The following is a 9,639-nucleotide window of genomic DNA, read 5'->3' on the forward strand; positions in this document are numbered from 1 at the left end:
TAAACTATTACTGGAATTTGACCCCAGTCAGAAAAAGGAACTAATGCATTACTGCACACCCTCACATGCACTGAGACCTTGATTATACTGGTTGCTCTCATTAAGCAGCTGTAGCATTTTAGCATTTGTAGCTGTTTTCCAGTCTAAAACAGAAAATAACCAGACAACAGAAACTTTTCTTTTTTGTAGCTTTTGTAGAAGCTGAAACTGGTTCACACCACCTTCACTTCCTGAACGCAGATCTTTTGATATTCAGGATCAGGATGTGGTCTCTATAACCATCTTGTTGCTGTGAGCTTGTTGGTCGATTACCTGGCAAATGCTATAGTCCTCTTTTCATACATAATACTTACTACTACTGAAAATAATAATAATACACTTCATTCCAGTGTCACCTGTTCATCATCTGATTATGACAAACATGACTCCAGATTGTACATTCGTGTCTGTTCATGTGTGAATCTGTGGGCTCATTAACATTTTGCTTCACAATGAGAGATTACAGAGTACAGAAGTGGATAAAAATTAGGAAACTTACCAAATATTTCGAAACTCCCATTTACTACACAGTATATGTGCAACATCCCTGTTAGGTTATTTTAGCATGTGGCTGATGTTCCTCTTTCTCAGTCCTCTTTGATTTTACATACTATATGTTTTTTTCCCCTGCAATTCATATTGGCTGCTTCAGAACTTAAGAATGTATCAGCTTCTCCAAAAATCATCACACAAGCACTTAATTAGGAACACCTGTACACTTGCTAATTCATGCAATTATCCAATCAGCCAATCAGGTGAGAGCAAAGGGAGGCCCTACTCAGGACTAGAATAGTGTTTGCAATAAAGTGCTCAGTGAGTGTATAAATACTCTGCACGATCACTGACAAATAGATTTTTTTTATTTTTTACTTTGCATTTGATAAAAATGATCATTAAAGTTCCAGATACCCTCAAACACTGAGTGCACACACATAGACCAGACATGTTGCACAAGCAAAACAGCATGCAGAGTTCTTCAGTAGTTTCTGGTGTGGTCACAGCAGTAAAACCCAAATATGATTCACCAATAAAGAGTTACAAACAAACTTTTATTTTAAGTTCATTAATCAGACTGCTACAGGAGGGAGCTAAGTATCCCAAACAGCACTATGTTATTGGCAAGAATGAAGCAAACATGATATTACAAAGTATCCTAACATTCAAACAGAAAACATCCAGCTTCAACACTAAATTTAAACCTTTGAACATAAAGACTTCTATAGAACAGCTACATCTTGGGATTATAAACAGTGCAAAGTATATAGAGCGAGTTGGAAGCTACATTTGTCTTCCACAGAACATTAAGATAAAATAGCAAGCAGTCATTATGACAAACGTTATTGCAAACATGTTATACTCCCTCAACTCACGACCACAACAGATCCACCTTGTGCACTGACGACCTGTGTGGTGACCACTGGGGAAGTGGCTGGCCTCTTGCGCCTGATCTTCAGCTCACGATTCATCTGGCACCAGACACACTGGTAACACCAAATCGTTGAACAGCAGTCATCACAGAACGTGCCCTGCAGGAGGAAGAGGAGGGGCAAAAAAAAATAAACAGTTATTTTGTATTCAGTAAACAACTGTTGCTGTGAGTGTAACAATGTTTGAATGCTTTGAATTAAAGCCCCAGGATATATGCCAGTTATTGTAAAATAACACTTTAAGCTCACAGCCACTCCCCCCATGGATACCCCAGCCCATCCCACCCCCTCCCCAAACCGGCCTTACGTGGATGTTGTGGCGCTCTCTAATGGAGCCGCGGAGCGTGCAGGTCATCATACAGCAGAAGTCCATGATTGGCATGCAGCAGCACCAGCCGTGCAAACCAGCTGTCTGACACTGCATGAATGGGAAACACCAAAAACCGCAGCAGCCTTCATGGCAGAAGATGAGAAAAAAAAAAAAAATTTTAAGACATAACATTACAGGAAGAGGTAAGATTTATCTCACACTTGTTGGGTATCCTACTAGAGCACAATTGTGGGGGGTGAAGGAGGTTTGTTAGTTTGACTTACAGGTGCCCATATCACTGAAGCAATCAAAGAGGCCAGTGCTCCATGTCCCAGCATTTTGGGTTGAGGTGGTGGACACTGTCACCACCTGGACTCCCGGCTGATAGGCCATGCCTGGAGCATACAAGACAGACGTTGGAAAAAAAAAACCTGTACAGTGAGACAGCAGGGAATTGTTCCACAAAACAGGAGGAAGAAGATCACAGCGTGGTTTGAAGCTGACACAGTGCTGCTATTGTAACATCTATCTCATCTAACATCTCATCTAACATCTACCATGCAAAGACTGTATAATATACAGACTGCACAGACTGTTAATACTCCAACCTGCAATCACGGCACCTTCCGAGTTCACTTGATTCTATTCTTATTTTATTTTATTCCTATGCTATCTATTTTATTTTATCTTATATTATTTTATTTTATTGATTCTAAGTTATTATTGTGTTGACTGTGTAAACTGCTCACGTGCCTTGAATTGCCCCCCCCCCCCCCAGGGGCAATTGATACTAAATTGAATTGAATTGAATTGAACTGAATCTCAGGATTTGGATTGAGGCTTGAGGACTGAGGTTTAAACACAAGATTTGTACCACAGTACCATTCACAGAACCCTGTTCATGTCTTCGTGTGTATAAGGTCAGTCAACATTAACAGGAGGAAGAACGTCAGACTGGTTTGAAGCTAATATTAGCTGATGCTAACGGAGCTGTTTACAGATTGACCATGAACGCACCTCGGCCACCGTGTTACGATCTAGCGTTGAGAAGTTTACTTCACTGTCTCATCATCGCTGCCGCTGATTAGAAGACGATGGTGTTTACCTGTCCCACTTTCACTATTTGTTACTGCTGTGCGTGAATGTTCAGTGGTGAGTGTAATGGTGAGTGTAAATTGGTCGCTAACACATTTGAGTAGCAATTACAGACCATAGGACACAGACAAATAAATCAACGCAACTGGAAAAGTCCGTCTCTGATCGGGACACACATCAGTACCTTGAGCCGTCTCTAACTACCGAACATCCTGGAGCCTTATCTCCTCTTTGTTTGTTTGTTTTTTTTTTTTTTTTGACACGGTTTGTTTCGTGCATTTATTTGTTTTTTCATAGTTTTTCCCCACAGTCCTCAGTTTTTACATAAATTTGAGGGCTTTTGCACAAGCTGTCACTATATAACCTTCATCCACAAAACGTGTAATTAGGTGATACTGCATGTCTGACAAAAATTAACGTTATATTCGCATTAATTCCCAAGGTGAAAAGCTTCTAATAATGGATCCAAATGTGAATTATACTGAAGACTATGAAAAGGAGAGCAAGTGTGGTCAAAATGAGTGAAAATGGTGAAAATGAGTTGTAAATGTTCTTTAGTAGTTTAAAAAGATCACATACGACATTTCGTTTAGTTAGAACCTCTCTGCACTGTAGTAGTAATTGAGATTTTTATCAAGGTATAGATTTTGTTCTTCTTCTTGTGATGCGGTGCACTGTGGGCGACAAGTTGCAGCATATTTTTTTTCTGTCTACTTTGAGTTAGGAGTGTAAATTATAAAAATCAAAACCCTCTCTCTCTCTCTATAATATATATATATATATATATATATATATATATATATATATATATATATATATATATATATATATATATATATATATATATATATATGACAAGTTCACTACAAGCTCAACATCAGCCAAAGACTACTCCCTGTCCAATTTAGGCAAATAAACAAACTTTTTCTTACCTTGTTTGTGGATCTGTGAGTTCTGAGAAAGTCTGCAGCCAATGCAGAAATACCGTGAGAAGCGTCTCCAGCTACTTCAGTGCCCTTAAGTGGCTTTATGTTTATCAGGAAACTCATTGCTCCAACCTACCACATACCAGCCCTTGCACTCATGCTCAGAGATGCAAGTTAACCATTTGCATAAGGAAAAACAATCAATGTCACCTAAACTACCATGCAATAAGTAAGTGCTCAAGATATTAAACTTAAATTGTGTATGAAAAGGACAACAAAATTATAAAAAAAATTAATTAAGTAGATGAGACCGATCTCCCTATGTAAAATAGCAAATAGTTAACCTAAACAACCCATGATTTTAATACTAAATCGCATCATTTGTTTAACTATTAAGTAACTTAGTTACTTGGTGCACTATAAGTACTATAACTAATGGAGCCTTTACTCTCTGTCATATACTTTTACTTGTTATAACACCTGCCTTGTGCACTTGGTGGCGTAATGAGCTCAGGAATGGGTACAGAGGGGTTGGTGTCTAGACTGCATAAATTTAAAGTGAGCAAGAATATCTCAGTACACAAGGCTGCAGCACTCATTATAATATGCACTGATCATCTACTATAGAATTGCCTGTTTATTTAGCCTACTGATGAGCCACAGGGAGAGAGAGGTGGAATTCTACAAAATTGTTGCTGATGGAAATAAATTACACCAGTTACTGATTGAATTCTTCCTCTGTAACATGAAGCGCCTGTATGATTGCTGCAGTAAACGTGTCCTTTTTTTTCATGCAAATATAGGTATTTTGCATACACGTTCAAATAAAAGTGGCAAATGACTTAAACAAATGTGAAGCTGAGGACACGTCAGGACAGCATACCAGCGCCATCTTCAGGTCTGTGGGCTGTAGAGAGAAAAAAAGTTTTACACTGAAAAATATCCTAAAACCTAAAATACAAAAAAAGTTAGAGAATATTCCAGTTTCCATTATTTTCACGTTGGAAGAGGTGATAGTATAATCTATGTACATGATCTGCCCATGGGCCTAAATCGAAAGCTAAAGATTTGTCCTCTGTGCAGAGCCTGACAGGCTCCGTTTGTCAGGCTCAGCTGTTTACTGTCAGGCATTGCTCAGTTTTCAGTCTAGTTCGGTTGCATTTGCACAAATATTTATGAATCTTTGCTCTGCTTTTCATCCACTTCAGAAGAACTACATCCAGCCCGCAGAGCAGCAACAGCACCCCCGACTGGCCAGCTGCTGAGCTCTTGCCACCCATTCCTGCTCACGGCAGCAAATGGCAGCAACATTCAAACACATACCAGCAATCAGACACGGTGGAAACGCGAGAAAGGTGCGTAATTAGAGCAGACAACTATGTACTGTATAAACATGACAGGTGGGCACATTAAGAAATACATTATGTCATTGAGGGTTCTCACAAGTATAGAATGACAAAAGTGTGTGTGTGTGTGTGTGTGTGTGTGTGTGTGTGTGAGAGAGAGAGAGAGAGAGAGAGAGAGAGAGAGAGAGAGAGAGAGAGAGAAAGAGAGAAACGTGAGCGGTGCTGTTCCTGAGTCAGTCCTCGGTGAGAGAGCCGTGAGAGAGGATCATGCGGCGGACAAACTTTCCTTCCCACTTTCATCATCATCGTCGTTATACTATAAATCCAACCAAACCCAGCTGAGGAATAATGTCAGCGAACAACACCACGGCGACAGTAGACTACACCTTCGTGCGCTTTTGCGTGTCCACCGTCTCCTTTTCGGTGCTTCTCTTCTTCAACCTCATCATCAACTGGACCATAGTACGCGAGGAGCGGCTCCGGTGTCATGCCCGCTTCGTGCTGGTCTTCCACCTGCTGGTGTCCGCTCTCGTTTACCTGGGCATGAGCAGCATCTTCTACTACCAGGATCACCTGAACGCACAGCCGAGCCGCACCGCCTGCCTGGTCATGATTACTGTTTTGATCAGCAGCGCGTCCAACATCCTCCTGACGCTCACGGCGATGGCTTTGGATCGTTACTGCGCCGTGTGCCACCCGATGCGCTACACCGCCACCTGCACCGCGGGGAACTGGCCCTGGCTGCTGGGTGTGCTCACCTGGATGGTGGCTTTGGTCATTCCCCTCTCTCTGCTCCTCCACACGGACCCCGACGACAACAGAGCCGACAGCTACTACGAAAAGTGTGGCCCGGATAAGCTGAGGAAAGGCGGGCTACAGAAGGTGTTGTTCATTGGTTTGTGCACGGTGCTGATACTGTACAGCTATGTGAGGATACTAGTGGAGGGTCGGCGGTTGGGGGTGCTCAATCGCCGCAACCGGGCCGGGTGCAGGACGATTGCCCTTCACGGCACCCAACTGGCTGTTTACATCCTCCCCAACTTTGTGAACTTCGTGCTGTCGATGCTATACGCGCGGAAGTTAATTCATACAGAGACCAAAGAGCTCTCAGCCGTAGTCATCTTCGCTTTCTTCAGCCTGGCGCAATGTGTTGCGCCAGTTGTATACGGTTTGCGTAAAGAGGAACTTATGGAGCAGCTGAGTCACAGGTTCCCCTGCTGTTCCCGATATTTGAAGAGTGTCCTCGGCTGGACTGTGCGAGCCAGCTGGCAACACCCTCACCACAGAGCACGGTATGTCCCAATGTATGCATCAGTTTACATGTGTTCCCTGTGAAACCCCATGAGTCTCATACTGGAAGTCACCCTTGAATTTTGTTAGCACATGATGTACTGATGCCTTACAAGCGATAAATAAGACTAACCTTTGGGTTGCCAGGTTGTGAAGGCTCCTGAGTTCCACTTTTCAATAAACAATCGAGTTTGCAGCTCCACAGTCATAAGTAAAGGGTGATCACCTGTCTCACCTTATGATAGCCCATCAGCAAAAGTTCAGTCATCTCCAATCAGTCATGCATAGATGATTTTTTTTTTTTTTTTTTACAATAATAACTAAAGTTTGCGGTTGTAAATGTTAATAATTGGTTAATAAATGGATTGCAGCTCTTTCTGAAGGTCAGGGCTAAAAACACAAACCAGGCTGAGGAGGGTAAGCACCAAACAAAGAGATTTCACAACCTGGCTATCCAAAATTAGCTCTGACCTGTACCTGATCAGTGAAACACCAGTAAATTATTCATTAGCTATGAATAAATCCATTAGTCACAACTTCTCAGAACAGGTAAAAAATCCAAAAACACAGCTTTTGTGGACATTTGCATACGGGAAAAAAAAAACAATAACCAGAGGGGAAAATATCGAGCAGCAGAAATTTCCACACAATCAAAACAAGTAAACACGGTCACATGAAGTCACATGAATTGCCAGGATACATTGGAAAAACTGTAACATATTGCAGCCAGTTCATTCAAAACAAACATGCGCTTTGCATTTTTGCTGCTATGCTGATCCCACTGATGATCCTTTGTGAGCACATCAAGAGATTGTGTTTAAAGGAATAGCTCAACACTTTTGGGAATAACCTCATACACACTCTGTGTGCTAAGCTAAGCTAACCTTTTCCTGTAATTTCATATTGTCAGGCGGAAACCTCATAGGTCCATATTTCCTCATTTGTATAATTACTTTTCTTCCATGCATCAGTAATGTTGGTCACCATTTAAGTCTGTCTGTAGGATTTACAAACATTCAGCCAATGAAAAGCGTTAACAGGCTCTGTTCAATTATTTGACACAGGGATTTTTTTTTCTGAAAAGTAAGGGGGTATTTCTTAAACCCATATCACAAGTAGCCTAAGAGTTTAAAAACATTTGATGACCAAAACTATTATTTGCTTTGCACAGATAACTGTAATTCTAGTTACAGAGAAGGACAAAGTGTGCAAAACATTGCAAAGACTTGTTGCACTAAAGTGTTAAAATGAAAAATCTTCCCTCCTTCAAAGTGAATTCTGGGAAGAAGTGTGATTAATAACAAGATGAAGTCCCTTTCTTGAAAGACACGTGCAAAACTAGATTTCACCTCATTTGCATAAGGTTCAATATTACTGTGACTATTACTACTATGACTAAATGAAAAACTAAAATGGACATTGCTTGCATGATCGCAGGATGAAACCAAACAAAGTACTTCCTTTTTAAGTGGTTTGGAATTTTGAGCGTGATAGACATCTCGTCTCAACACCACAAAAGGGGCACATGAATTCATTTCTGAAACTGTGGTGTAATTTCATGGTCTTTTCACTCTTTTCCCCCTCAGAGAGCGAACACTGACAGCCCAGACGATCATCTCCCTAGAGGTCTCGCAAGCCCCAGCGGAGGAACAGGAAACAACACCGGTGTCAGTTAGGAGCTCCTCACATGACTCACACTCATGTCAAGGTGATACGAACAGTGCCTGATGGGAAAAAAAAACAAACAGGTCAATGTTAGAATCCTGTCACTGGAACATTTGGATAAGCGGCTGGTTTCCACAGCTCAGGCCTGAAAAGAACTCAAGGAATCTCCTGGGACTTCATGATACCAGCCAGTTAGGTTTAATCCTGGCTGGAGAAGGTTTGGACCAGAATGTGCTGTAACATGGGACGTGAGCATGTTTATGATTTGCTCTATTTTTGACTTCTGGTCTCGTGAGCAAGCGTGCGGATTCATGGTTGAGCCGCTCAGCGACCGACAGCACAAGGCACTGTGGTTTCCAAAGAAGTGGGCAGTTCTCTTAGTGTAAATTTTCCTGGCTGGCCCAGGGTTTTAAGCATCATTTGGGATTAAAATGACTGGGATGGAGGATATACTTTCACATATCGTCTGGTGAATGTTGTTTCCGTGTGCTCCCAAACTTGTGGATATTAAAAATTTTGTGTTTGAAGGTCTTGAGCCACTTGAATATTTCCGGCAGCCTGAAAACAAAAGAAGAAAGGTCACATATTCACATTCAGTACAGCAGTTAGTACTAACAAATACATACAAGATGTCTCATGGTCCATTTTACTTAAGTAAAACATTTGTCCATCAATAACATTTAGAAACAGTTCACTTTCTTGCTAAGTTAGATGAGAAGATCAGTACCACACCTTCATTCCCAAAGTACTGATCTTACAAAGTGTTGTTTTGACTATTAGTGTCAAGAGGATCAGTCCATCGCATTCTGGGAATGTGAGCCCCCCTTTTTTTTTAGTCCCACGGTCTTTGCTTTTCTCCTGCTGCTGTGTAAATGCGTGCAGAGTTTACTTTGTTATTTAAGAGAATTAACACAGTAAGCATTCATTTTCACATTTTAACATGCACATGAGTGAGTAATTAACAGAAATGAAAAAAGAAATACCTTTTTTTTTTTTCAAATGATTCAGTGGTGATTAAAGTACATTAAGAAGTAGAGTATTAATAATACTTTCACTTCATAAATGATGGCACATTTCTCTCCCTGGCACGATACTCCAACTGCCTTTGATAATAAAACAGTATCAGTATTGGTACTGATATTGGGGGTCCTAACCTTGGTTTTACTTGGTATCGGACTAATACCAAACAGTCTCTTGAGACACTTTTCTTAAAGAAGCGGGAAACAAATCAGAATAGTATCTCACTAAATGTCATTTTCACATTTCAGTTTTCGTATGGAGTAAACAAACTAGACAGAACATGCAGCAGTTTCCCCATCAGTCTTTGTGCTAAGCTAAGGCAGGTGTATCCTGGCTTTTGCTTCTCATCTCTCAGCAAGAAAGTGAATTCACGCATTTCCCACAGTAGTAATTATTTTCTCAAATAATCATTTGTTTTGTCTACACAATCCCACAACTTAGTGAAAAATGTTTGTTATAATTTCCCAGAGTTCAAAAATGACATCCTGAAATTAGCCGGAGATCCTCACATTTGAGAAACT

General features: G+C 40.9%; 2 protein-coding genes across 2 annotated transcripts; one reads left to right on the forward strand and one right to left on the reverse strand.

Moving 5' to 3' along the window:
• Positions 1-1,069: 1,069 nt before the first annotated feature.
• Positions 1,070-4,210, reverse strand: ponzr1 (plac8 onzin related protein 1). Its single transcript, XM_041030764.1, has 4 exons — positions 3,804-4,210; positions 2,061-2,171; positions 1,774-1,919; positions 1,070-1,565 (listed from the first exon to the last, which is right to left on the reverse strand). Exons 2-4 carry the CDS (start codon positions 2,167-2,169, stop codon positions 1,401-1,403), a joined length of 420 nt encoding a protein of 139 aa, XP_040886698.1. The 5' UTR covers positions 2,170-2,171; positions 3,804-4,210; the 3' UTR covers positions 1,070-1,400.
• A 1,158-nt stretch (positions 4,211-5,368) lies between these two features.
• Positions 5,369-8,625, forward strand: zgc:194312 (uncharacterized protein LOC794943 homolog). The gene is made up of 2 exons (XM_041030930.1): positions 5,369-6,435; positions 8,020-8,625. Exons 1-2 carry the CDS (start codon positions 5,492-5,494, stop codon positions 8,159-8,161), a joined length of 1,086 nt encoding a protein of 361 aa, XP_040886864.1. The 5' UTR covers positions 5,369-5,491; the 3' UTR covers positions 8,162-8,625.
• Positions 8,626-9,639: the final 1,014 nt, after the last annotated feature.

Source organism: Toxotes jaculatrix, chromosome 23 (assembly GCF_017976425.1).
Source record: "Toxotes jaculatrix isolate fToxJac2 chromosome 23, fToxJac2.pri, whole genome shotgun sequence".
Classification (NCBI taxonomy): domain Eukaryota; kingdom Metazoa; phylum Chordata; class Actinopteri; family Toxotidae; genus Toxotes; species Toxotes jaculatrix.